The sequence below is a fragment of the Cavia porcellus genome, unplaced genomic scaffold (genome assembly GCF_034190915.1).
Source record: "Cavia porcellus strain 051 isolate PalLab524CR breed Dunkin Hartley unplaced genomic scaffold, mCavPor4.1 scaffold_19, whole genome shotgun sequence".
In the NCBI taxonomy this organism is placed as follows: Eukaryota; Metazoa; Chordata; class Mammalia; order Rodentia; family Caviidae; genus Cavia; species Cavia porcellus.
In genome coordinates, this window is record NW_026947502.1 from 22,522,704 (window position 1) to 22,550,586 (window position 27,883).

At 48.1% G+C, this 27,883-nt stretch overlaps 1 protein-coding gene across 13 annotated transcripts in view; it reads left to right on the top strand.

Annotated features, from left to right (window-relative positions):
• Tenm2 (teneurin transmembrane protein 2) overlaps window positions 1–27,883 on the top strand; it is a 1,173,780-nt gene extending 1,145,897 nt beyond the window's left edge. For all 13 annotated transcript variants that reach the window (XM_063230744.1, XM_063230743.1, XM_063230746.1 and 10 more), the window contains 5 exons: window positions 1,131–1,366; window positions 12,888–13,184; window positions 14,595–16,209; window positions 23,973–24,103; window positions 25,765–27,883. In XM_063230744.1, coding sequence (XP_063086814.1) covers window positions 1,131–1,366; window positions 12,888–13,184; window positions 14,595–16,209; window positions 23,973–24,103; window positions 25,765–26,526 — 3,041 coding nt within the window. In that variant the 3' untranslated portion in view covers window positions 26,527–27,883. The remainder of the gene's footprint in view (window positions 1–1,130; window positions 1,367–12,887; window positions 13,185–14,594; window positions 16,210–23,972; window positions 24,104–25,764) is intronic.

Here is a 27,883-nt window from a genome sequence, read left to right on the forward strand (position 1 = left end):
CCAGGGTCTCCAAGGGTTCTGACCACCCGATGGTTATTGTTGCTATTAAACATGCCACATGGTCCAAGACAAGCACAGGGCCAGGCAAGGAAGCGAAGTGCGCAGATTAATTTTTCTTTTAATTAAGATATAATGTCAGTGGGTTAGCCAGTTGTCAGAGGATAAAAGTGTCCTCTCAGTAGATAAATGGTGACATTTCTGGACTATTATCCTGAGACAGAGCCCGTTTCAATGGCTCTATTTCTGCTCTGCCAAATGATTAATGATGTAGATTCTGTCCTTCTATATGAAGGCCGGAGTCACAAAGTGGCAGGTACAGCCTTGCTCACCACCCCACAAACTGCTTCCCCAAATACACTGCTCCCCCAACTGCCTGGCACTTGGGGGAGCAGTGTATCTGTCTGTAAAGGGAGTCTCTGGCTCACATTGCCTTCCTGAAACTTTTCAATAAAGAAAAAGATCAGAAGTCTGATTGACTAGTGTAGATTCCATTCGAGAAGACAAACAGCACATTATCAGCACCCACTGGCTCACTGCACCTCTGGTTGCTTATTTGAGTCTCCGCAGAGTTCTCCTTCAGGCAGGAGCCCACCGTGCTTGAGTTAGCAACAATGCACTAGCAGGAAGTATGGGGCTTTTGCTCTTGATTTTGTTGAAGAAGCCTGGACTTGCTTTGCAGCAGATTGACCTGTGCCTAGACCATCAACCTTGGATGAGGTGTTAGGCAAAAGGGGGAAAAAAATTAAAGTTATTTTCCTTCATTTACTTTTTTTTTCATATAAGCTAAAATATATATGTTAAAGTTCAGGAATTTGATTGACACAAATTGTGTAGGCAATAGACATTTTAAAATGTTTAAATGTACTATTAATAGTCTTCGGTGAGTAAAAGAAACATATCACGGCATAATTATTTCTGGAGTGCCACATATTAATAATGTTTTTCTTCACATGGATCAGTAACATCTCTGCTACTAACCTTCACATTGTATGCGTGCTAATTGAAGGCAGCCTGCGATTGACAGCTGCAAAGTACCATGGAAACCTGTAAAAATAAGGGTTCTATTCTCTTCTGACTAATCGAGTGGATAATTTCTTTCCCTCTCCCCACCCCCACTCTCGGTTTCCCAGATCAAGTGCGGAACAGCTACCAGCTCTGTAATAATGGTACCCTGAGGGTGATGTACGCCAACGGCATGGGTGTCAGCTTCCACAGTGAGCCCCACGTCCTCGCAGGCACCATCACCCCCACCATTGGCCGCTGCAACATCTCCCTACCCATGGAGAATGGGCTGAACTCCATCGAGTGGCGCCTAAGGAAGGAGCAGATTAAAGGCAAAGTAACCATCTTTGGCAGGAAGCTCCGGGTAAGTGGTTCCCCTTAACTTGTTACCACGAAGTGAAAGAGATCACACCCCTTCCTCACAGTGCAAAGAAGAATTTCCCAGATTCCAAACCTCCATTTGTCCTTTCTTCCCTGGCAAAAGCAAGCTCTTGCCTCAGAAGGTAGAGACCATATGCCTTTGGGTCATGTACCTTGGGGTGAATGTTCTGCATTTCCTAGGACTGCTAAGGGCAGCCATTTCCTGCTGGGGGGAGGGGGCCACACTGTGCTATAACTGGAGAACTCTTTGGTCGTCCTTCACATTTGCCATTTGTCCCTCAATTCTCCCTGTCTGGCCAGCTCAACAAATGGATTGGTGCTAGTATCTGCTATGGGCTGGGTAATTTACTAAGTACTGGAAGAATAAAATTGTAAAGTGAGTTCTCTGCACTCAAGACCATATGATACAACACAGAGACACAGAATGGTCACAAGGTAAAGTGAAAAGACAAACGTTCCTCCAGAGTCTGATGCAGTCATGAGGGCACAAGGGAAAAGACATCCCCCAGCCTGCAGCGGTCAGGGAAGGCACCCAGAAAGGAATTAACAACTGAACTAATTTCTGCACACTAAACAGTGTGCTCCAAATCACATCTTCTAAAAACTAATATATAGCATGCATTGAGACCTTCTATGTTACGGGCATTATGTTAAATGCTTTGCTTGTATTATCTAATTTTAACCTTTTCAGCAGCCCCATTGAGGTAGTTATTATCACCTTCATTTCTCAGATGAAGAAACAAGTTCATGAAAAGCTAAACATCTAAGGCTGCAATAGCTAGAAAACTGTCCAAGTCGGAACTTGGCCCCATCTGCATCTTTCTACCTGGTTTGCCCACCAGTTACCTTAGCCACGGCCCCACACAACTTCCCATTTTGATTCTCTGTCAAACAGATCATCTCAGCTCTAGTAGACGGTGCTGCTATCCCGTGTGTCTGTCACCCATGAGAACTTGGTCCTACTAACTGGCTGAGCCTTTCCCGAGGGTCAGGAAAAGAATCTTAGGTTTCCCAGTTGTAGTCAAATCCAACACGTGTTTACTGTACACCTCCCCTGAGCCATGTGTTTACGATACAGGATGCAGACAGCAAAGTCCTCAGCCTCCTGCAGCCCTCATCCAGGGTGCAGGCAGATAAAAGAGAAGGGCAGGTGACAAGCTATTAAACAATCGCAGATGAAGATGAGCACTAGAAGGACAGTAAACCTTGGAACCCGGCAGTTTGATGCATGCTTTGGGATCCCTGAGAGAGGCAGATTCAGCATCAGCAAAACCCGGCCCCTAACTTTTACAGTGTGTTACTAGATGGAAACACAATCAGCCCAGGTGACCTCCCTGCAAAGCCTGGCCACTCCTTGTTAAGATTCTGCCTTTGTCTGGCTGGAGTATGATTCTCCACATTAGGTTATCTGCCGTCTCCCGTGTTTTTCTTCCTCGTCTGGTATCTGCGAAGTTGAAAGCAGCAGTATCTTCCTGAGACAAAAATGGAATGAGATTAGTAGCTAAATCCTTAATGACTGGATTTCGGGTCTGTGTAATTGATTTTTGATACGCTGCACTGTAGAAGTTGATTATAAGTAGCAATAGCGCCTTTTCTCTGATAAATCAGTTATGCATTTTGACTAAGTTTTCAAAATAAAGATAAATGTGGCCCTGAAATAAAATGGCTATAATCCCAACTCTGAATATTAAAATTCTTAATAATGGTACTTGTGGTAATTAGCAGAAGTTAGGCACGCAAGTCTTATAACTGAATTTCTGCCAGGGTTAGATTTGCTAGCATCATGTTTATGCAAATCAAAACACAGCTTTATCTATCAACACCTCAACATTTAATTGTCTGGTGTTAGTTCCTGTAACAATAATCACATATCCATTTAGCTCTCTTAAATGAAAATCACTATGAGATTATAACAGGTTGAGTGGACTGAAAATGTAATTTGAAAATGAGGGAGAAAGCCTGGAATTTATTTGCATCTCATTTATTTTAATTCAGTTCATAAACTGTTTAGTGAATGAAATAAAAGCAACTCCTAGAAATTGCCGGGGAGCATTTGGAAGAAGGTGGAAGGGAAGTTTTGAATGTCTATGGATTTGGGAAGCCTAGGAGTGGCCTTTTCTGTAGTGCTTCATAATGGCCCGGAGTTTGCAGTCCCTGATGACAAGGCTCTGTTGGCACACATAAATCGAGGGTGTTCTCTCAGCCAGTGATAGTGCACATGCTTCTCCCCTTGTCTCGGTCTAGACATTTCTTTCCACCGCTGCTGCACTGTCAAATGGGGCCATGACATTTTTTCATTCATTCAAAAGATATTTACTATCTGTCTGTAGCACCATGGAATGAACAAACTACAGAGAGAAGGCGAAAGATGAGGCCCTCGTAACCAAGGAGTTTACAGAAGACATTGTAGCTGGATATGGTGGTGTATGCTTGCAGTCCCAGCTACTTGAGAGGATCACAAGTTTGAGGCCAGCCTAAGCAGTCTCAAAATATAAAACAAGCAGGGATGGGTATGTAGGTAATTAGTTCAGCTGCAAAAAATGAGGAGGAAGAGAAGAGAATGCAAATGGTATGATTTAAGCCAAGGAAAAGGATGCTTCATTGTACCAGTCAATAAAAGATGGGCTATAGCCAGGTAACAAATAGACCCAGAAATCCCAGGAGCATCACACATCACAGTCCAAATGAGGCAGGCAGGCTGCTCTTCTTAACAGTGGCTTGCTGCAGGTGCTCTGTCTTGTGATCCTGCCATCTTAAGCAGGCAGCCGCCTCAGTTACTGTGCTAGGGAAGAGAGATTGCATGTTTGCAGAGGGCTTGATGAACAGGCCTGCTCAGGACATGCATCCCTTGCACCTGCACTGGCGAAAACAGAGTTGGCTGACCGCTTCACCGCAAGGAAGCTCGACCACTGTCTTCTCTGAGTACCTAACAAGAAGGTGAGAGGAAATTCTCTGAGCTCGTAGCAGAGTTTCTGCTGCCACACTCTTGCTTCATAAGGGACCGGAATGGTTTTGCAAAATCAGAATCCTTTCTGAATAACGGCAGAAATAGTAGCCAGGCAAAGACCAAACAAAGAAGTGACTTGGCAGAGACCATCATCTTTGAAAAGGCCAAGAGACCAGCAATGGAGTGGCATTTCAGAAAGCACTCAGTCACTCATGAGGCCAGAAAGAAGGTGCACGTGTACTGGTGAGGTGCAGAACAGGAGCTGGTTGGCTGGGAAAGCACGTGGACAGGACAGCATGCGAGGCTGGCATTTATCCTGAGGACAGTGGGGCAGTGTGCCCAGGTGTGACCAGTAGAGTGGCATGCTGGGATGTGCTGCATTAGAAAGGTCTCTGCAGCTTGCTCTGGGGTGGGGGGAGCCAGATGAAGAGGCAGGAGAGGAGCAGAGCGACAGCATGGAGGCTGTGCACTCAGCCAAACAAGAGCTAACTCACTAGCAGGGAAGAGAGAAAGAAGGGGGAGAGATCTGAGAGGGATTTAGCGATACAGTGAACAGGACTTGGCAGATGGTAGGGTTTCTGTGTCGTGTAGAGCTTTTAAGGGGTCTTCCCCTTCCTGTAGACTGAGGAGGTGGATGGCCACCCAGACTCTGTGGGCCGTAAGGAGGAGTGACACGGGAAGCTGGCACCGACACAGACATAAGGCTGCGGTGGCTCTGGCCTTACCTTTTGCACTGGGAAGAAGCTGAATGAAGTTGAAAACACAGCTATTTAGCCAGCCCTGGGTAATAGCGGGACTGTATGCATTTTTCTCCATGGATACCAGAGAGTTTGGGGTGGCATAGTAACTGGTGATCTCATGCAAATGGCCTGATTTTCCCAGGGACTGGCCAGCTTCTGGAAGTCTGTCCATGTGAGGGCCATGAGATTCAAGCCTCCAAGCATGCTTAGAGTGGAGAGAAAATAAAAATTCCCAGCGGAACCATCATGATAGAACCGTGCCAGGAACATGCTGGTGCCGTCCGTGGCTTGCCATAGACTGACAGTCAGAGACTCCTCTCAGCAGAAGAAAGTGCCAGCCTCTCCTTCTTGTGGACTGGGAAGTTTTAAAATAATGGATGGACCTCAGACTTCCACCAAAACTTATATAATGTTTTAGCCAGTTTTCAGTCCCCTCATCCCTGCCCAAATTCACAGTAGGGAAGGTCTTCATTACCCCTCCCAAAGAGTTGCCATTTGAGAGCTGTCCCTGCCCCTGCCTTCCTCCCTCATGGGCCTGCAGACCTCCTTATGTCCCCTCTGCCCTCTCAGCAATACGAGGGTCAGCTGCATCACAGCATCTGTAAGTATCATAGCCCTGGTGCCAAGTGCCACATGGTAGATACCCAGACACAGGTGATAAAGGAAGATAAATAGAATACGCTCTCCTTTGACTCCTTGAAAGTGTTTAGCTTGGAAACTAGTCGTCATCCCAACAGGTCCAAGTTCACAGACCCATGGCACTCCGTCTGGTGTCTTCACTACAAAACCCAAGAAACTTGCTCAAATTAGCTTCATGAAAAGTGACATGCATGGTCTCACCTAACATGTCACGAGATGGGGCTGGCCTTAAAGATCCCAAGATGTCTTCAACTTGAAATCTCTTCTCTTCTCCCTCCCTCCCTTCCTCTCTCCCTACCCCCTGCCTCCCTCACAGTCCACTCCTACCCACCCCAACAGTGTCTGTCTTGGCACTGGGCTTGACTGTGTCCTGTAATTGCCTGGTGCCCTCTTCACAATTCGAGGACACGTGGACTTGGCCAAAGATGACTTCTGGCTTCCATCATCCTGGCTTAGTAAACAGAGAGGAACGGAACAGAGAACGCCCCACAGGAGATGTTTCTGTAAGATTCTATGAACTGTGATTGGCCTGGCTGAGATGGAGTTCATATCTTTGAGCCAATCATCAGTCAGGAAGATGGGAGACCTGTGACCAGACAGGCCCCAGTCACATATCCTTGTCTGTACTGCATAATAGACATCTCAGTAAGTCATCTAGACAGGGGAAGGCTTGGAAAAAGGAAGCACTACAAAGAAAAAGGAAATGTTAAAAGAGTTAATAATACACACATGCTAGATATATGGTAGCCTAAGCTCTTCTGAAGCCTTAACCAGAGGCCAGCTCCTGCCCTGAGGCACCTCTACAAGACCACTGCCCCCCACTCTTGTCACCCAGCCAGATGTTTTCCTAGGCCTTTGGAAGAAGGAACTGAACCTGATCCCTTCGATTAAGACCTACACTTCTGCTCTCTCCTAAAATTAGTTCTGTGGCTGCTTCTGTCTCTAAGCAAAGGCATATAACCACCCTCTGAGATATTTCTCCCTGACTATAATTTACACAGAAGATTGCAAAAGCAAGAAACAGCTACATGTGTAGGTAGCAGAACAAAAGAAAAATTGCTTCCAAGATAATCTTCCATCATGATATTGATATTAGCGTTATTAGTGTTGCAAGAAGAAGTTAGTAATTTTGTTTCGGTTTCCATATAATTAATATGACATGTTCAGGGCATGGTAGTGCATGCCTGTAATGCCAGCACTAAGGAGGCTGAAGCAGGAGGATTGCCTTGAGTTTGACACTAGCCTGGGCTGCACAGTGAGACCCTGTCTAAAATAATAATAATACATTTACATTGTAATTACACATTGGCATGCATGACTTTTACTTATGTGGCAGAACACAGTGCCACAGGAGCAGAGTATGCATGTGTACACACAGACACACACCTGTAAACTCGATTCTGTATGGGGCCCACCTGCATGCACGGGTCATCAGGAAAGCCTGAGCTTTGTCCTCCCCACCATAATGCATTTGTTGTACTTGAGTGATATTTTGTTTGTCAAGCACCTGCTGTCCTGAGTGGGCATTTGTGAACATGGCAGATTCACGGCTCAGTGGTACATTATGAGCAAAACTCATAGCCAGAGAAACTTACAGCGAACTTAATATTCACTTAAATAATACCTAATTAGAAGGCCAAGCTTCTGCAGAAACATTCGACAGCATATTCCCTAAGCAAGCATCACTTGTGAACAGCTCTGTGTTTTGGATGGGGTACTGGGAAAGTGGATATGCCTTATGAGGCCTTAGCAAAGGGAAACAGATAATAAGGTGGTGAGTGTTCAGATAATATAAAGAAGTTGTGGTGTGTGCTAAGGAGAAAACTACAGGGGCAGATAACAGGGAATACAGTGTATGGTTTAGGTGAAGACCACTGAGAGAATGACATTAGAGCTAAAACTAAGCCAAGAGGAGGCAGAAGAGGAGGGGGAAACTGTCCACCTAAAGGGTAAAACAAAAGCCTTGCATGCAAAGGCCTTGAGGCAGAGGAGACTGTTGCTTGAACTAGGAACACAGGGAAAACCTGGGTGGTGGAGTTGACTACAGAGGCCCAACCAGCAGCCCTTCTTGGCCCTGGTAGTCTTACAAACACTGAAGCGCTCAGCAGAGCGCCCCCTGGTGAACGGCGAGGAGCATGCATTCAAAGCCCCTCCCCTGTTGAAGCGCGGCTCACCCAGGGTCCCCCCGCAAGGCAGCGCTTCCTGATTGTCCCAGTGATGGCTCCGTGCTCCCGTCGTTTTCCGTGATTCTCCCCTCCCACCCCCCTACCCACGTGTTTATGCTAAATGCTGCCCCATGTTTTTAGCCTTGGGCTCGTCTGTCTTTATCCTGTCTGATCATTGCCTCCCAGAACTGTAGGGACTCCAAGAAAATTAAAGTCCCTGTCCGCCAGGCACTGCCGAAAGCCATCACATGTGGCAAAACCAAGGGGCGAACAATGACAGAGTGGCTTTGGAACGCCACAGCTAATCGGTGTCACCAGCACAACTCAAATTCAGGTCTCCCCACCTTTCCACTCTCCAAAACAGCGAGCCATTCCAAAAATAATGTGTGCTGGAGGAATACATTATTTAATGTGTTTGCAGAGCTTACCCTCCTAATGATGCATTATTTAAGCTAATATTAAATTTATGGCAAGTTGTTTTGTCTGCACGAGCGCGCCGATCCCAGTGCCGCGTTGAGTTTTATGGAATGGGGGTGGGGAGAACCACTTTCCAGTCCCAGAGGATGGCCCAGAGAGGAAATGAAGATGTCAGCCAGGCAGACTTTCCTCGGGGTAGGTGAGGAGCTCACTCTCCAAGGCGGGCACTTCTGCCTGCAGACGGCAGAGAATCTCACGACCTCCCTCCCGCATCTTGTTTGGATTTCCCACACACGAAGCCGACGGGCAAAGGGTTCTTCTGTGCGTCTAACCAAAACCTCTCCTGCTGCGCTACAATTCCATTTCCTGGAGGGGATCCAGCCCTGTGTAATTTCCGTCTTGATGTTTCTCAAATCACCAGCTCCCGACACTGCCCCTAGAGCTAAGTTAGAGTCACCAGTTATAGGCCCAGCAGGGCCATTTTGACGACAGCGTTTCCTTTTCTCTGGGTTTTTTATGAGCCTCCTTGTGACAGGCGTGTGCTCGTGAGATCAAAACATTCTGGGGGGAAATTCCTCAGGGAAAACTGCTTCCCAAAGTCTGCCCTCTGCAAAAATAAAAACCATGCTAAAGAGCTGAGTTTTATTAACTGGGGAAGCCAGGCTGAGGAGAATGCCCGATAATTAAAAATAATGGCTTCCTTACAAACACAAAATTGTATTAATTTAAAAATTGGTTTCTCTATCGCTGAATTCCTACTGAGCCGGCTGGGAAGGGAATTGTGCTGATCCTGGCAGTGAAAATAATTCAAAATAACTTTTATGTTCTCCAGGAAGCCTCAAGGTTAATTTAAATATTGCTAGACGGGTAATTTAATTCAGAATAAGAGAACATTGTGGCTAAATTAAAGCTCCTGCGTGCTCTAACTGGGGGGCAAGCACCCACGAAAAGCCACGCATGCCTGCTGGACTCTGCAGGGTCTCACATCCCCACAGCCAAGGTGCCACCCCTCAGGAATGGTCCCCTCATAATTAGATAGTTTCGATTGGATTACATAAGAGACCTGAACTCTAGGCTCATCTTTCAATGAATTTATTACATTTAATTATTAAAAGGATTGGACATTTTTATAGAAATTTCACATTTCAACAGTTAACTCTAGGGCAAGGCGTGGCAGCACACACTTATAATTCCAGCACTTGGGAGGCCATAGCAAGAGGATCATGGAGATTTGAGGCCATCCTGGGCTACGGAGTAAGTTCAAAGGCCCACTGAACTACATAAGAAGACCCTGTCTGAAACAAAAAAAGCAAACTCCAATCAGTGGTATCATAGGATCATATTCCCAGGAACATGATAATTTGGAGATAAAAACCCTGTTATCAACAACTGATGACTAAAGGCTGTCACTACTTTTTTAATAGTTGGTGTCACCAGGCCAGAGGTCAGAGGTCTCATGAGCTCTAAGTAATAGCATTCGGGCTATTCTGTGTTTGCTGGCATTTTGTCTTTCTATAATCTTGGCATCCTCAGGTATCAATACTGATGGTCATGATTATATATATGATTTACATGTTGGTCTTTTCCATGAGAGCACATTTATGCACTTACATAATCCATGTAGTTCTACTATGGTTGTATATGTGATTTGCCTGTTGGCTCTTTCCAGGTAACTGAAGATAGGGCCTTGTTTCCTATGTGTGTATTTTCTCTGGGCCGTGTGTATTTTCCCAGGGGCTGTTAAAAGCCAACAAACCCACGGCCCCTGTGCACGGGGGCCGATCCAGCAGGTGGAGGGCCAGCCTGCAGGAGTGTTCTGAGAGCCTCTCAGATGCTGCACAGTTCCAGCTGGACAAGGCCCCTGGGTCACAGTCCTGACCCAGCTGAGACGTGAGGAGGACGGGCTCTGGGCTGGGTCACAGCTCCTCCACTGGGCGCACACTTCACTGAGCGGCTCGCTTGCAGCTGTCTGTGCCTTGTGCATAAAACAGGGACGACAGGAGGGCAGTGACTGCTGCACATGGAGCACTGGCAGCAGTGGGCAGGCTAAGGGACAGGTGCACTGTGGGGCCCAGGAGACCTGGGAGGAGAAGCAAAGGGAATAGGAGGAGGAGAGGAGAGAGGAGCAAAGAGGCGGGGAGTGAGTGTACACGGTGGGAGTCAGCAGCAGGCCTCCAGGAGCCCTGAAAATCCTGCTTGCATTGTTGCTACAGCCTTCATTTGGCTAACAAGATGTTAAAGAAGCCCTTCACTAGAACTCTTAAACACTCAGATTGGGGAAACTTGGAAGCCTTCCGTGCTTGTCCCAAATGAAGAAATGCCACACGGCCACATTTCTATTCATAGGAGAAGTGATCCTTTGGACGCCCAGCTTGTGTTTTGCTTTGAAAATGGTGACTGACTTGGGAGTGAGGTCCCCAGGGGCTGTGACAGCATTAGCTTGCATCCTTCCCTCTTTGGCTTTTGGAGTGTTCTTCCCCACGCCCATGAGTTTGTCCAGGATTCTTCCAGTCAGGCTTTCACAGATTCCAATGGCTCATCACCTTCACACCTTCTCAGTGCACTGAGGCATCCTCTTTGCTAAATATTCTGGCCTCTTCCCTTCACTAGTACTCTGTGGAAACTGGTAGGGGAATCTGGTAGTCCTAAGTTCAAATCCTTCCGTAACTATGGGGTCCCTCTGAGTGTAGTCACCTCTTTGTAAAATAATTTCTACACAGACTGTAAGAATTTAAAATGAGATAAGTTATATAAAGTACCTAGCACCATACCTGTGAAAGTATTAGATACTTGTATGAAGTCAGATTAGTTTCAATTGCTGGTAACATATTAGAAATAATGGAGGTTTAAACAAAATATACACTATTTCCTTAGGACCTATACAAAGCCTTGAGGTAAGAAATTCATGGGTATATTCAGTAAAGACTCCTAGGTCACCTGGGATCTAGACTTTTTTTGTGTATATTAGCTATTATCCTGCAGGTTTCTGCCTTCAGTAATCACCTCATGTTCACAAAACAAATGCTAGAGCACTTGCCATTACATACACATGTTACCTAGGAAAGTAAGACTATGGGAAGAATGACAGGTTCCCTACTTGTCAAGTCAGTCACCTTCCTTACATCTTGTAGGAGACTACCATCCTCAAAGGAGGGCAAAATATATAGCTCTTTACCTGGGCACAAAGCTGTTCCACAAAATGCAAATATCTATTCCTTGTGTTACCGTAAGCTGCTATGTAGGCCCCTGAAGAATGTGGAAATGCTTTATACTCTGTCACCATTTGAGACATTTCAGGGTTCTGAATGGATGTGTAGACCAGGAGACAGGAAAGCTCATTCAATGTCTAAAGAGGTTACCTCGTTGACAAATGAAGACCTAAGTTGCAGGCCAGTCCTCCCTCTTTACTCCCTGTGATCCTGAACAATCCATGTGACGTCTCTTCCGTGTTCAGTCTCTCCATTTGTCACGTGGTGTCTGTGAGCACAGCTCCAGCACTGGAAGCATGGTTCTCCCATGGTGCCATACCCGTGAGTCTCAGCGTGTGTCTGGGGTGTGATTCTCATCAGGGGCCCATCGCCATCACCGTGAAGTGCATCGGATTGTTAGGGTAGGGAGAGGAAGGAGCGGACATCTCTGGAGTCTCCTCCTTCTGCCTGTTTATTCCCTCCCTGGCTTCCAGCAGCCGCCCCAGGGACGTCTGGGTTTGCAGTCAATTATGTTGTAAAAGTCTGGACAGGGTCGGCTTCATTTCATTCACATCCAACGAGGCACTCGGGGGCCGCCAAGCCTCCAGAGGCCCCCTCCTTTGCCCCCAATGAGAGTCTAGTCTCCCAGCCTTCCCGCTCTGATCAGATCAACTCCTAAATAAATATTAAATCGTGTCTGGATCTCTTCCCCTGTTTCTTTCAACTATAAGTCAGGAAGTCTCTCCCTTTGCTGGAATCCCCAGCCTGGCAGAGGTGCCCCCGCTGGTGCCTAGCATCTGTGACAGTAGCACGACTCTGCACCTGACATTTGAAATAAAGAAGTTCACAGTGAAATGAGCCTTTATAGTCCCAGATCTTTGCATAGCGTGGATTCCTAAGGCTTCCTCCTCACCCTCCTTGGTACCCCTATACCAAATGTCATGAGAATTATTGCCCCTGTTCTTAAAGGTCATCAGCTGCCCAGCTGATAATGTGGCAAAAAGCATTACAGTATGCAAATTATCTTGTCCCCAGGGTAGAGAGGCTGGGCCATCAAAATGCTCAGGTCTAAGCTATACTGTACGGCTGTGTCGCTTGTGCACTGTTTTCTCTGTTCACACTTTCTATGACAGCTAGCATCCCTCATGGTTGCACAACCCACCTCTCTGCTTGTAGTGACCGTGCCTGGATCAGCCCGTCCAGCCTTAAGAAGCCTCTCTTCTGTATCCCCATGCAATGCCTACATACTGCCATGCTCTGTGCGTGTTGTAGTGTTGAAGTTTAGAAAGCAACACACTGAACAATGTCAGAGTTTTTCCTTTCTCCGTTGCACATGGATCCTGCCTGCCACATCCTTCCCAGACACCTGGGTGGGGTCTTTCAACGCAAGCCTGTTGTGTTTTCCTAGGTCCATGGAAGAAATCTCTTGTCCATCGACTATGACCGGAATATTCGGACAGAAAAGATCTATGACGATCACCGGAAGTTCACCTTGAGGATCATTTATGATCAGGTGGGCCGCCCCTTCCTCTGGCTCCCCAGCAGCGGGCTGGCCGCCGTCAATGTCTCCTACTTCTTCAACGGGCGCCTGGCTGGCCTTCAGCGTGGGGCCATGAGCGAGAGGACAGACATTGACAAGCAGGGCCGCATCGTGTCCCGCATGTTCGCTGACGGGAAAGTGTGGAGCTACTCCTATCTCGACAAGGTGAGTGACCACTCCACCATGGTCCACCGGGGCTTCCCGGCATCCCTGTTGCCTGTCTGATGCTCACCTGATACATCTGACCCTGAGACATTTTAACATCTTTGCTTTGACTCTACAAGGGTTCCCCTCACACCCCCACCCTCAAGGAAAAATTCTCAAGGAAAATGTTATTCATAGATCATCACTATTACCATTAAAAGAAAAAAAGTGCTAGACACAGTAATGGCAAAAGGATGGATTGTCTGATTTTATTCAAAAAAAAAAAAAAAAAAGGCGATGTTGAAGCGGACAGAATCATCCCCTGGCAGCACAGCTAATCACTGCTGGTGAATTGGAAATGCGCTGATTCATTTCTGCCTTGCCCTGAATCAAGCACTGGGGTAGGGAATGCTGCCTAAAACTCAGGCACACAGACCACACCCTCCTACTTGGCTCTTGGCTCAGACAGACAACAGAGTCTCTCTCCATGATTTTTGTGTCTGAAAAATGCCAACATCAAGGCTTTCTGTTGCAAAAAGCCCAGGGTAGGACAGCAGTAAAAGAGGTCCCTTCTCGGCTCCTGCCAGGACTGCGGGAGGCTGCCCCGGTCACCCAGTGGTCAGTCGGGGCCGGCTGAGCCCAGGTCTCTCAACAGACTCCCCTCAGCACGGCTCCATTTCCCCTTCCTCGCTGTGACTGTGGACAGAGCTGCTGTCCTCGGCAAGACGTCCTTACCTCACACTGGTCCTGCTGCACCCTAAAACACCGGGATGGGCAGCAGGGGATGGCAGGAGTCTCCTAGCCACTTCTAGTTCATGCCGCTCTTTTCCCAAAGACTCAGTGATCCTGATAAACTTCACAGTGGTTTCTAATTGGAGGATGTGGTTTCTCTTAGGTTTAGTCAGGGCAAAAACACGACACAAGTGTCGCACCCTAGTTGGGCAGGCAACGATTAATGCTAAACAGTCTCAGGATTCTTTACCACTGAGCCTGGGGCAATCTTTGCCTCTCTCTTCATCCCGGGCCCCTAGGAACTTGTTACACACGCAGATCCCAGGCTCCCCAGAGCTCCTGAATCGCACCACATACACTTTAGTTTGAGAAGTGCTCCCGTAGGCAGCCACCATGCTCATTAGAATTGATACGCCCAAGGGTATGAATCCATGTAAGCTCTGGTCTAAACTTGCCATCTTTCATGGCTTTTAAATTGACACAGACTCGGCATGGCGGCCCACACCTATAATGCCAGCACTCGGGAGGCTGAGACAGAAGGATGGCCGTGAGTTCAGCCAGCCTGAACTGCTTAGTGAAACCCTGTCTCAAAAGGGCAAAAATAAAATAAATAAATAAATTGACAGGACGAAATGGAATAAATTCTGTCATTTGGGTGCAAGAGTCAATCATGTGTTTCCTTTTACTTTTCTTCCCCAGTCCATGGTCCTTCTGCTTCAGAGTCAACGTCAGTACATATTTGAGTATGATTCCTCTGAACGTCTCCACGCCGTCACCATGCCCAGCGTCGCCCGGCACAGCATGTCCACACACACCTCCATTGGCTACATCCGCAACATTTACAACCCCCCCGAGAGCAATGCTTCGGTCATCTTCGACTACAGCGATGACGGTCGTATCCTGAAGACATCCTTTTTGGGCACTGGACGCCAGGTGTTCTACAAGTATGGAAAACTGTCCAAGCTATCAGAGATTGTCTATGACAGTACTGCTGTCACCTTTGGGTATGATGAGACCACTGGCGTTTTGAAGATGGTCAACCTCCAAAGTGGGGGCTTCTCCTGCACTATCCGGTACCGGAAAATTGGCCCCTTGGTGGACAAGCAGATCTACAGGTTCTCGGAGGAAGGCATGATCAATGCCAGGTTCGACTATACTTATCACGACAACAGCTTCCGGATCGCAAGTATCAAACCCGTCATCAGTGAGACACCGCTTCCTGTTGACCTCTACCGCTATGATGAGATTTCTGGCAAGGTGGAACACTTTGGCAAGTTTGGAGTCATCTATTACGACATCAATCAGATCATCACCACTGCCGTGATGACCCTCAGCAAGCACTTTGACACCCATGGACGCATCAAGGAAGTCCAGTACGAGATGTTCCGTTCCCTCATGTACTGGATGACGGTGCAGTATGACAGTATGGGGAGGGTAATCAAGCGGGAGCTAAAACTGGGGCCCTATGCCAATACCACCAAGTACACCTATGACTATGACGGGGATGGGCAGCTGCAGAGCGTGGCCGTCAATGACCGCCCCACCTGGCGCTATAGCTATGACCTCAATGGGAACCTGCACTTGCTGAACCCTGGCAACAGTGTGCGCCTCATGCCCTTGCGCTATGACCTCCGTGATCGAATCACCCGGCTCGGCGACGTGCAGTACAAAATTGATGATGATGGCTATCTGTGCCAGCGAGGTGCTGACATCTTCGAGTATAACTCCAAGGGCCTCCTCACCAGGGCATACAACAAGGCCAGCGGATGGAGTGTCCAGTACCGCTATGATGGCGTGGGACGGCGCGCTTCTTACAAGACCAACCTGGGCCACCACCTGCAGTACTTCTACTCTGACCTCCACAACCCGACTCGCATCACCCATGTCTACAATCACTCCAACTCGGAAATCACCTCCCTGTACTATGACCTCCAGGGTCACCTCTTCGCCATGGAGAGCAGCAGTGGGGAAGAGTACTACGTGGCATCTGATAACACGGGGACACCACTGGCAGTGTTCAGCATCAATGGACTCATGATCAAGCAGCTGCAGTACACGGCCTACGGGGAGATCTATTATGACTCCAACCCTGACTTCCAGATGGTCATTGGCTTCCACGGGGGCCTCTATGACCCCCTAACCAAGCTGGTCCACTTTACTCAGCGTGATTACGATGTGCTGGCGGGACGATGGACCTCCCCAGACTACACCATGTGGAAAAATGTGGGCAAAGAGCCGGCACCCTTTAACTTGTATATGTTCAAGAGCAACAATCCTCTCAGCAACGAGCTGGATTTGAAGAACTACGTGACAGGTGAGGCTGTGCAGCTTAGCTGGGCAGTGGCTCCCCATGGGTGATTATCTTGGTAGACGATGGGAACTTGGAAGGAAGGGCTGACATTTGATGGGGGAGAACACCATGACCAGTACAGCTGACAACAGGACAGTGTCTAGAAAAGTAGAAAGACAGTAACACAGAGCTATCATCAGGTCTGTTGGAAGATTTCCTGGCCACTACAATTTATTCCATTGAAATACCTCTTACAGGAGCCATTCTTATCCCAGCAGAGGAAATCTGCTTAAGAAAGGGACAAAGAATGGAAGTCTAGCATTAGAAAGATCCAGTTGAAATTCTCTCTGTTCCTTTATAAACCAAAATACCTGGGACTAGCTGACCAATGTCTCTGAGCACATTTCTTCTGTGAAAAGGTGCTGGTAAAGCCATCACATGAAGTGATCATGAGAAGAAAATGAACGTGCATAGTTAAAGCTGGTTCCTGGCGCTCAGAAGTAGATGTTCGTGAAATGCTATCTGCTTATAATGCGAGCACTGTTATTCCTAGCAAAGCAATGCGTTAGCAGAGGTATTGTGATGGACCCACTTCCTGACTCCCAGAAACTTTGCCTGACCATATATATATATATATATATTAAGCCTGTGCTATTACATAGGTGCCTGTTCAGTTTTTTATCCAAAAACCAGGGTGCACAGGGTAATACTATGTGGGATTCTGGGGATACAATGATGAACAAGAGAAACACCTTTCTCTCAAAGGTTTGTATGTGTGTGCACATGTGTATGTAGACTACCTCAAATTTGGAAGATTTGATACCATGTAGAAGGTCCCATATCAAACTGGGCCTGAAGAAGAAATAGGATCTAGGTTGTTAGAAAGAGCAAGAACCTTGGAGAAGACAGGGGGAAGAGGGGCCAAGGAGGGCAAATGATGTGCTTCTCCACAACAAGTGAGGAACTGGTGAAACAAGGCTTCCTATGCATCCGTCCAACCATCCATCCAGCTACCCATCCATCCACCTGTCCATCCAACCATCCATCTGTTCATCCACCCAACTACCCATCCTTTCAGTAGATACTGCATTAGGAGTATCTTAGATGTACTAAGTACAGGAGATGCAGTGGGAAGGAGGACAGAGTTCCTGTCTGTAGGGAAATAAGCAGAGGAGTCACGTGATGGTATATGAAGGGATCCAAAGTGACCAGGCCCTAAAGGATCACATTCCACCAAGCAAGTGAGCAGTTAATGTACTACATAAGAACCAACACTGGAAACCTTAAGACCAAGGGCCGTCAAGTTCCAAGAAACTCATAGGTCTCACCTGTGCGCCACAGAGGCATCAATACTCAAACAGTCAGGGATCAATTTGTCCATCTGCCAAGGCCAGAAATGAAGCAGTTGCAACCTGGAGCACATGACCTCAGTGTCTTCCAGAGCAGAAACAAATAGATGACCTCAAAGATCAGCTAGTTCATACAGGATTTCACTGGCAAGTGTCAGAACTTCTGAGGTGACCCCGCATCCCCCACCTTACCCCCAGCAGAACCAGCTAGGACCCTTTTTGCACCTCAGGACTGGGCCAGGCTGTTTCCTCTCTCCCTCCTCCCCTGCATCTCATCCGGGGACCATGGATCTCTTCCCCAGGGCTTAGCATGACTTTTGTCTCCCAACTTACTGTAATTTCAAATTAAAGCACCTCTCCGGAAATATGCAACTAGATCAGGTAACAGTAAGTGCTGTGAAGTTACATAAAACAGGATAGGGGTGAGACAGAGAGTGATGGGAAGTATCCCCTTTATTTAGGACGATCACAGAAGGCCTTTCTGAGCAGGCAGCATTCGTGCCAGTGCCGTTATGAACTGGAGAGGAAGCAGGGTGAATAGGGAGGCTGCCCATGCTAGCTTAGCCAGAGCGCAGGCTCCTCCCTCTTCTCTGTGCTTCCCAGGGGCTTGCTTGGTGCTGGACAGCTTAGAACAAGTCCATCGGAGGCAAATAAAGAGAAAGCCACAGAATGGGCTGAGCAGATACTGCTGCTGCCAAGTCCCAAACAAAATCATTCACAGGACACAGTCAGCCTCGCCAACCCCCTCGGCTACTTCCCTGCTTCCCTACAAAGAGAAAAAGGAAATTAGCAGGGTTTTCTGAATGGCAAGATGGCTTTCCTCGTTCCACTGCTTCCTTCGGTCTCAATACGTGGGAATCAAATCAATTTGAACTGAGTCCAACCAGATTGGATCCAGAAGCCATTAGAAAAAATCTAAAGAGTTGTATCAAAGAAGCAGCATGCACAGGGCTGATGATGCCTATAGTCACCACTGAAGGAGCAGATCCAGGCTTTCGGAAAAGGGAGCCAGGCCAGGGCCCACCCACACCTGCCACCACCTGTGCACCATGAGGTGACCCTTGGAGAGCGAATCCATGCAGAGAACACCAAATCATCCTCCTCTGTTCCAGTATTGGCTCATCTGTAAACCCCATCTAAATTAGTCTTAATTTGCCACTTAGGAGACTAACCGAGTGGCTGAACTCGCTGCTCACAATTTAAAGGGAAGAGGTAATTAAGATGTAGTTGGGAGGAACGGAAAGAACAGAACCTTCTCTCTCTTGTACCCGGATGGATCACTGCTGTTTGGAAACAGTTCTCTGAATCCAAGTGGCAGCTCCCAACACAGGAGGAAGATTCATGTTTGCCCAGCTTGCTGGTACAAAGAAAACTGGCACAGAGGACAGGTGGTGTAGGCCCCGAAAGACACCCAGGCTAGGGATGCCAGTGTCACCGCCACAAGCGGTGGAAGGGGGGGAACAAGTGATTCCTTTCCAACCCATGAATTCTAAAGCTGCCCTCTTGTTCAGTTAGTTTTAATAGTTGTTTTTAGCAGGATGATTGGGACATCTGAAATAAGAAGATATTAGAGAGAGATTGGGGGCAGGCTCCTCCCAGCAATCTGGACTTCTTCTAGAGACCTAAAGACACTCACTTATGTGTTGCAAAGTGCCAACACTCCAGTTTAACCTGAATATCTGCTGCTCAGTTGTGGGGGCAACTTGGCTCGCATTCTGACAGAGGGGCCGCGGGGGCCTGCTCTGGCGTGCGTGCCATAGGTTCACCATCACTGGTCTAAGAAGCCTGTCAGCAGGCTGCACCAATTACTCCACAATAATTGTATCTGTAGAAGAAGATAATCCAAGCAACTTTGAATAGACCTTTCAGAATAGGTTTAGACACAGAAGCAAAATTGTGTTAGAAACTTCAAAGTAGAAAAAGAAAGGGATATGGAGGAGGAGGAGAAGGGAAAGAAAAAGAGAAATGGCATAAGCTATTACTGTTTGGGAGTAATCATTAAAATCCCTATCTCAAAATCGGGTAGTTCTCCTACTGTCTCTTCACTGAGGGAACTTCAGCCTAGAGCAAAAGCTCCTTAAAGGACAAAGTTAATGACAGAGACAGTCTCCTGAGGACAAGGATTTCCTTGAGTTCTCCTAGATGACAGAGTTTTTCTGGAATTTTCTGGAATCTTCTAGAAATCTCACACATCCCTGGTGAGGGATTTCCTGTGGTATCCAGTGGAGGTATTAAATAACACTGAAACACAGATGAGGAAAGTTAGTCCCTTCTGGGTGCTTTCTTAATTCTTCCCATTCAGTGGAGGAGAAAGTCCCTGCTTGATGTGGGTATGTATTAAACACCTCATTAACACCTCTAATCTCCCTTTTCAACAGAGACAGCAGGTCTAAAGACTCCCTCAGTAGCAGGTAACAAAATGGTGCTCTAATTTAATTGCATGTCTTTGTTTCCTTTGTGTTAATTTTACAATTATTTTCTGTTCACAACAAGTGAGTTGGCTTTCTCATTTATAGGAGTGATGTAGAGTTCCTTTTTAAATGGATTTCCCTGAGTGGAATGGCAAATTTATTTGTTTTTCAATCCATCAATCAGTAATAGCACAAGTGATACTTAGATTTTTTTTTAATCTTGAAAGGTGACCATAAATGTCCAAATCTTACCTCAGTGATTCTTTGAAAAAAGGGAAAGTGAAAAAAAGGGGGGGGGGGCTGGGGATTTAGCTCAGTGGCATAAGCACCTGCCTTGCAAGCGGGCAGTCATGAGTTCGATCCCCGGTATCAATAAAAAGGAAAAGGACAAAAAAAAATTTTTTAAAGGGGGGAGGAGTGTTTATTTACTGTTGGAGTTGATGTGGGAGTATACAAGAGTCAGGTTTGATAGGGAAGAATGGAGTTGTCATCAGCCAAGGTGGGAAGCACCACGCCTGGGACAGCTTTGAGAAGAACCAGAAGTCAATGTTGGACGACTTGGAGCTGAAGCGTGATGAGGTTCTCCAGTTCAGAGTGCAGGATGGGCTCCCAGCTGAGATGTAAATTCTGGAATCAGCATCAGAGAATGGATGGCATTGGGCCCAGGCTAGGAAAAGTCGCCTTCTCCGAGAGAGGAGATGGAGCAGGGAAGAAATTTACAGAGGAATCTGGGAGTTTCCAACAATACGAAAAGGACAGAGAGCAGCTGTTAGGGGGAAGAAAATATGAGAGACTATGTTTTCCAGAAAGTCAAGAAAAGGAAGAAAGGCAGGCAGTTTCCACCTGTCACACGCTTCTGATCTGTTGAGTGAAATGAGGACCATGATCAGCCTGGGACTCGCTTAGCAACATGGAAGGTCACTCATGACCTTGACAGTGGGCTCAATGCGGTAAAGGAAAAAAAACCTGATTCAAGATACAGTGGGAAACTGGGTGTGGTAACACCTGCCTGTCATCCCAGCACTGGGAGGCTGAGGCAGGAGCATCACAGTGAGCTCAACGCCAGCCTAGACTTCACAGAGAGTTCAGGGCCAGTCTGAACTACACAGTGAGACCCTGTCTCCAAAAGGGAAAAAAAAAAAACACAAAACAGAAAGCTGGGAGTGGTAACACACACCTTTAATCCCAGCAATGGGTAGGCTGAGGCAGTAGGATCCCAGGGAGCTCAAGGTCAGTCTGGACTACATAGTGAATTCAAGGCCAACCCGCACTATAAAGCAAGATCATCTTTAAAAAAAACAAAGGCAATTGGAGGAAAAATGGAAAACAGTTAGTACAGAGAATTACACTCAGTTTGAGAGATTTCTATAAAGGATAAAAAGGAAAGGGTATTTGACCCAGCCCGTGGATCAATCCGCGGGGTAACCACCTGAAGGAGGAACGGGGATTAACACAGACAGGGCAAGAGACAAAGAGAGACGGAGACAAGTTGAGGAAGTCCAATCAAGTCTCGTTTATTGAGGAAGTGGTCGCAACTTTTATAGAGCAAGGGCAGGCTGGTGGGACAGGAAGAGGCCACAGGGTGATCTCTGATGGGTCACGTCCGTGTACCTGACGTGAGCAGGAGAGGATCATGGTTGATGTAGGGCGCACTATGTGCCCATATAAGGGAGAGGCAGGGAGACAGCAGCAGGGCAGTCGCGCAGCTCCCTACAGGTATTGCTGAAAGAAGTGGTGACCGAAGAAAGTGTTTTAAGGGGGATATGGGGACCCAGCTGTATGCTGATGGGCTTGATGCTCGGAAAGAAGGAGGAGGCCAATGATAATGGGTGAGAGGAGAGAGACAGAACTGCTGCGGTGGCCTTGGCCTCCAGGAAGAAAGCATGTGACCCCGTGCAGCACTGCAGCTCAAGGGCTCAGCCCGAGCTCCAGGAGAACAGCGGGGAGCAGGGTGCAGGAGTGGAATTCAGAACACCTGAAACCATCCATAGTGGGGCATTAGGGGGACCCCCCTTTGGCTGCCTGTTTTCTCAGGAGAACAGGAGACAAGGTCACCGGCAGGAGGGAGGAAGGGAAGGGGGCACTGAAGGTTCACAGAGAGATGAGGAGATGCAGGGTGCCCAGGAGGGCAGGCGGACAGACGCACCAAGCAGGGAGTGCGGTGAGGTTGCTGGGCCATGCACAGCGAGAAATGTGCAGTGACGCCGTCCACACGCTGGGGACTTTTTTCCCAGCCACATTCAACTGCCCAAGGGCAAACATGAAATAGGCGGCCCAGGGAGTGTGTACCTGGTAAAGGACAGAAAGGACCAGGAAGTCGAGGGGCAGAAGGCAATTTAGGATGGATGCAAGAAGGTCCTTGGAGGCAAAGAAGCTCCAAAGATACGAGCACTGTGTAAACTAAGCCTGGCATGGTGGTGCATGCCTGTCATCCTAGCACCCTGGGAAGCTGGGGCAGGAGGATTGCAAGTTCAAAACCAGCCCAAGCAGCTTAGCAGGAGCCTGTCTCAAAATTAAAAATCCACAAAAGGAAGGAAGGAAAGAAGGGAGAGAGGTGGGAAGGAATTGACTGCACGCACACGCGCATGTACACACACACACACACACACACACACACACACATGAAGTAAGCTAGAAAGAGCCAAGGCTGTGGTCAGAGGGGAGGACTTGCATGAAATTGACAGAATGGGGGGTCACCATGGTGTACTGGGGATGACAGCACCCTAAGTATAGCAGAGAGCTGAGTGAGGTAGGGATCATCCAAGGAGCTGGGAGGCCAGGATGCTGGGAGGACCAAGTATTTGTCTAATGAAATCAGTGAGAATTAATCCTGATCAGAGTGAAGGGCTGATTGTAGTGTGGAAGCTAAAAGCTTTGCAGACTTCCGGGGCATGGCCAGGCATCACCGACAACCACAACAAGGACCATGGTACTGCTGGGGAGATCAGTGTTCTTGGGGGAGAGATGGCTTCAGACAAAAGATGAAAGTGATGAGGGCTTTCCTGATGCCACTCAAACTCCAGAGGGCCCAGGGGAAGCATCTTAAACAGTGGGGAGTGGCAGAGATGAGACAGTAAAGGGGAGCAGAGGACACGATGCATGATCTTGGGGTGCCTGTTAGGAACAGGAACATAATGAGATTCGCTCAGCTCCACGGCAGTGGTGTTGGTGCAGACACAGGTGTTTCAAGGGGTGGACGTCCAGGCCTCTGCTCGTCTCTGCAGGGAGCCCTGAGAACCTGGACCAGTTAGGCAGGGCAAGCTGTGAGAGCAGGTCCTCCAATTCCCACTTCGAGGGACTTGACCTTGGCCTTGACCCCTGGCAGGGGTCTGACTTTAAGCATGCAGAGCTCTCTTTGATGAGCAGGAGACCTGGAGAAATGGGCCTCAAGAGCTTGAAAACTGCACCCCATCTGTTTCCAGCCCTTGATATCCCATCCTGTGGTGAGCCAGCAGGATGCAGTACCCTCAGCTGTGATGTCCTGCCCAGTGACAGTCACCACCGATCCTTCCAATTGGTCATTGTGTCTCTGACTTCTGACCAACTGCCTGGACCAAAATAGATGCTCCTTTAAAGACTGGGCACATGGAGGACTTCACAAGAACCGAATGGCCCATGTGCCCAGCACTGTGATGGGTCCTTTGATCTTCACAACAACCCAATGACATTGGTGAAGTTACTATCCCAATTCATCTCTGAGAAGCCTGAGGCGTAGAGAGGGGCCGGAACTTAGGATGGGCCACACGGCAAGCAGATGGGAAGCCAGATGTACCACTGGCCTTCTCACTTATGCCATGGTGGCCCTCAGTTGGTCACGCTGAGAAGAACATGTGCATTCAGAACCCTTGTAAAGAAGCTTTGAGTCCAAACCCAGGAGGCATTCGCTAGCTTCCTGCCTCTCTCTCCTTTTGGAAGAGACCATATCTGACCACCCATTTTATTTTGTTCTCTTTCTGTCTGTCGAATCCACTGCAGCTTTCCATCCATCCCGATTCAGAAATCTTTTTTTTTTTTTTTTCCACCGCAGATGTGAAAAGCTGGCTGGTGATGTTTGGCTTTCAGCTTAGCAACATAATTCCCGGCTTCCCAAGAGCCAAGATGTACTTTGTGCCTCCTCCCTATGAACTCTCAGAGAGTCAAGCAAGTGAGAATGGACAGGTAAGTCGGGGGTGCCACCAGGCATTCAGTGACTGGGCCAGGGATTTAGCTCAGTGGCACAAGGGCCTGCCTGGCAAACGTGACATTGTGAGTTCTACTCCTGGTACCAAAAAACAAAAAAGACTTCAGTGACTGTCACCAACCCCTTCCACAAATAGAACCACATGCCAGCCCTGCAGGGGTCAGCGGAAGAAAACACTGAGGCTGGGTATAAAAGGTGCAGGAGACACTGAGCCTTCCCGGGAAAGTGAGAGTCAGGCTGTCCACTCTGCTGCAGCGTGTTTCTTCTGAGCCTCGATTATTACCTTAATTGTGCGTCATTATCTGTCCAGTATATACCCTTGAGCCGCTCCTTGATTAACAACAGTGCGGAGAGATCCAGCAGCAACCTACCATCTGCACTGCCTAGAAGATCATAACCCTTTCAGCTTTTATGGGACGTAATAAAACTGTGGTTTGCAGTTTCTGTCCCATTAAAGAACATTTTTATGCCCCACATAAAACCTCAGTGCTTTATGGCCCAAATGTATACAGATTGAGTTTTTGGAACCTAATCTGCACTTGGGTGTTTTGGTGATGACCGAAGGGTGGTCAGTTTCAATTTGGGTGCAGCTGAGACCTCGGCCGCAATCGGATGGGAGGGGGTGGGCACCTGCGCTCAGCTAAGCCCAGCTACAGAGCCAGTGCTCGGCTCTATAAAAGTCTGCAAGGTCTCAGCTGCTGTGAATAATTGTCCAGATTGTGTAACTATAGAGAGGCAGAGAGGAGCCGCTGGGTAATTGAGAGCAGCATTCTCTCAGCCCTGCCCCTTGGGGACCACTCAGTGGATGAATAGCCATCATTTCCTTCATTTATCTAAGTGCCGTTACCTCCCCAACGCAGCCTCCTCCATTATCCCAGCCTGTCCCCCAACCACCAATTGAGACAAGTTGTCATTTGTGAGCGAGGACTCAAGGCCAAGGAGATAATGGTAATTTCACCCCTCTGCAGAACCAGGGCAGGGATCCAAAGCAACTGACTCAAAGCCGGGGGACAGTCCCTCCGGCCCTCGAAGCCTGATCTCACAGCCTGGTGCTTCTCAAGCTCCGCGTGCACACAGGCCGCCTCGAGTGCCTTGTTAGCATGCAGCCTCTGGCTGCAGAGCTCTGGAATGAGGCCTGAGATCCTGCTTCGCTCGCGGGGGCCGATGCCAGCGACCCATCAGCCACTGGCCATTCTTGGGGCCTGAACCCAAAGGCCCTGATCTCAGAGCCACCCCCATTACTGAGGTGGGGCTCTTGGCTGTTCAAACAGACCCCTGGCCCTCAAGTCAGCACCCTCCTGGGTCTGAAGTATGCACGATAGCCTCAGCACCAGGAGCGCTCAGTGGCCACTTTGTCCTGCGAGCACAGTGAGCCTGTGGGCGGACTCAGGGCAGCAGCACACCTCGCTCACCAACTGCTAGTGGGTGGCACAGATGCAAGATGGGCCGGCCACCCCATCACAGTGCTGGTCACCAGCCAGCCTGGCCAGGTTCCAGCAGGCAGGACTGAGTTATCAATGGTGCAGGGCACACACACGGGGAAGGGGAGCTCCAGGCTGTCCCCTCTCTGGCTCCCTCTCTCTCTCTGCCTCACTGAACTGCCCCATGCTCAGCATTCTCTGTTCTCTTCCTTGCACAGCTCATTACCGGAGTCCAGCAGACCACGGAGAGGCACAATCAGGCCTTTCTGGCTCTGGAAGGCCAGGTGATATCAAAAAAGCTCCACGCCAGCATCCGAGAGAAGGCAGGCCACTGGTTCGCCACCACCACGCCCATCATCGGCAAAGGCATCATGTTTGCCATCAAAGAGGGGCGGGTGACCACCGGTGTGTCCAGCATCGCCAGCGAGGACAGCCGCAAGGTGGCGTCCGTGCTGAACAACGCCTACTACCTAGACAAGATGCACTACAGCATCGAGGGCAAGGACACCCACTACTTTGTGAAGATCGGCTCTGCCGACAGCGACCTGGTCACTCTGGGTACCACCATCGGCCGCAAGGTGCTGGAGAGCGGCGTGAACGTGACCGTGTCGCAGCCCACACTGCTGGTCAATGGCAGGACTCGAAGGTTCACCAACATCGAATTCCAATACTCCACACTGCTGCTTAGCATCCGATATGGCCTGACCCCCGACACCCTGGACGAAGAGAAGGCCCGAGTCCTGGACCAGGCGAGACAGAGGGCTCTGGGCACAGCCTGGGCCAAGGAGCAGCAGAAAGCCAGGGACGGGCGAGAGGGCAGCCGCCTGTGGACTGAGGGCGAGAAGCAGCAGCTTCTGAGCACGGGGCGCGTGCAGGGTTACGAGGGCTATTACGTGCTTCCCGTGGAGCAGTACCCTGAGCTCGCAGACAGTAGCAGCAACATCCAGTTCTTAAGACAGAACGAGATGGGCAAGAGGTAACAAAATAACCCGCTGCCATTCCTTGGCTGGATGGCTCAGCAGGAGTAACTGTGATCTCCTCTCCTAAGGAGACGAAGACCTAACAGGGGCACTGCCGCTAGGCTGCTTTAGGATTCCAAGTGGCAAGAAAGCTCACATTTTTTGAGTTCCAATGCTACTGTCCAAGCGAGAAGTCCCTCATCCTGAAGTAGACTAAAGCCTGGCTGCAAATTCTGAGGAAATTAACACACGGATGAGTGAATGAACACACGTACAAAACGTTCCAAGTTCCCCTCAAATATGACCCACTTGTTCTGGGTCTAACACAGAAAAGAGACGCAAAATATCCGCCAGGAACAGAAGAATAGGAAGAAAAAAAAAAAAGCAAGCAAGCAAACAAAACGAAACAAACACACCGACCTTCACACAAAGAAATAAAGACGAGAAGGCCTCGTATCCTATTACCTCACTCATTCACACGTGAGCGATGCGGAGATATTCACAAGGGCCAGTGTCGTCAGACCAGCCGAGACAACCACTCAGACTGCGCGTTGGACAGCGGCTTCGGACGCTTTCCTTTAAGCAAATACAGGTGCATTGAAAACCACGACTTTGGGGGCGATTTGTGTGTAGCGCCTGGGGAGGGGGGGCATAAAAGTGGAGGAGTGAGCACTGGAAATACTTTTTAAAGAAAAAAGAAAAACAAGAAAAAAATTCATATCAAAAGTCAAAGCGAAAATAATACCGTCCAGCACTTAACTCTCAGGTCTCCACTTAGTCTGGCCTGAGCTAATTTATTTGAGCGCAGAGTGTAAAATTTAATTCAGAATGGTGGCTATACTCACTACAGATAGATCTCATACTCTTTTGTCTTTGGAGATTCCATTGTGGACAGTAATACGCAGTTACAGGGTGTAGTCTGTCTAGATTCCGTAGTTCGTGGGTATCAGTTGCGGTAGAGGTGCGGCATTGTGACTCTGTTGCTAACAGGTACCACTTCGGTCACCCTGTACATACCTACGCCGCAAGGCACAGTCACTGTTTCCGATTTAAAATTATTAGTGTGTTTGTTTGGTCCAGAAACTGAGACAATCACATGACAGTCACCACGGGGAGAGAAAAAAAAATAAAAAATAAAATACAAAAACTAAAAAAAAAAATTTTAAAAACGTAAAAAAACACAAACAAAAACAAAAAAAAGTCTAATAAGAACTTTGGTACAGGAACTTTTTTGTAATATACATGTATGAATTGTTCATCGAGTTTTTATATTAATTTTAATTTGCTGCTAGGCAAAGACTAGGGACAGGCAAAGATAATTTATGGCAAAGTGTTTAAATTGTTTATACATAAATAAAGTCTCTAAAACTCCTGTGGA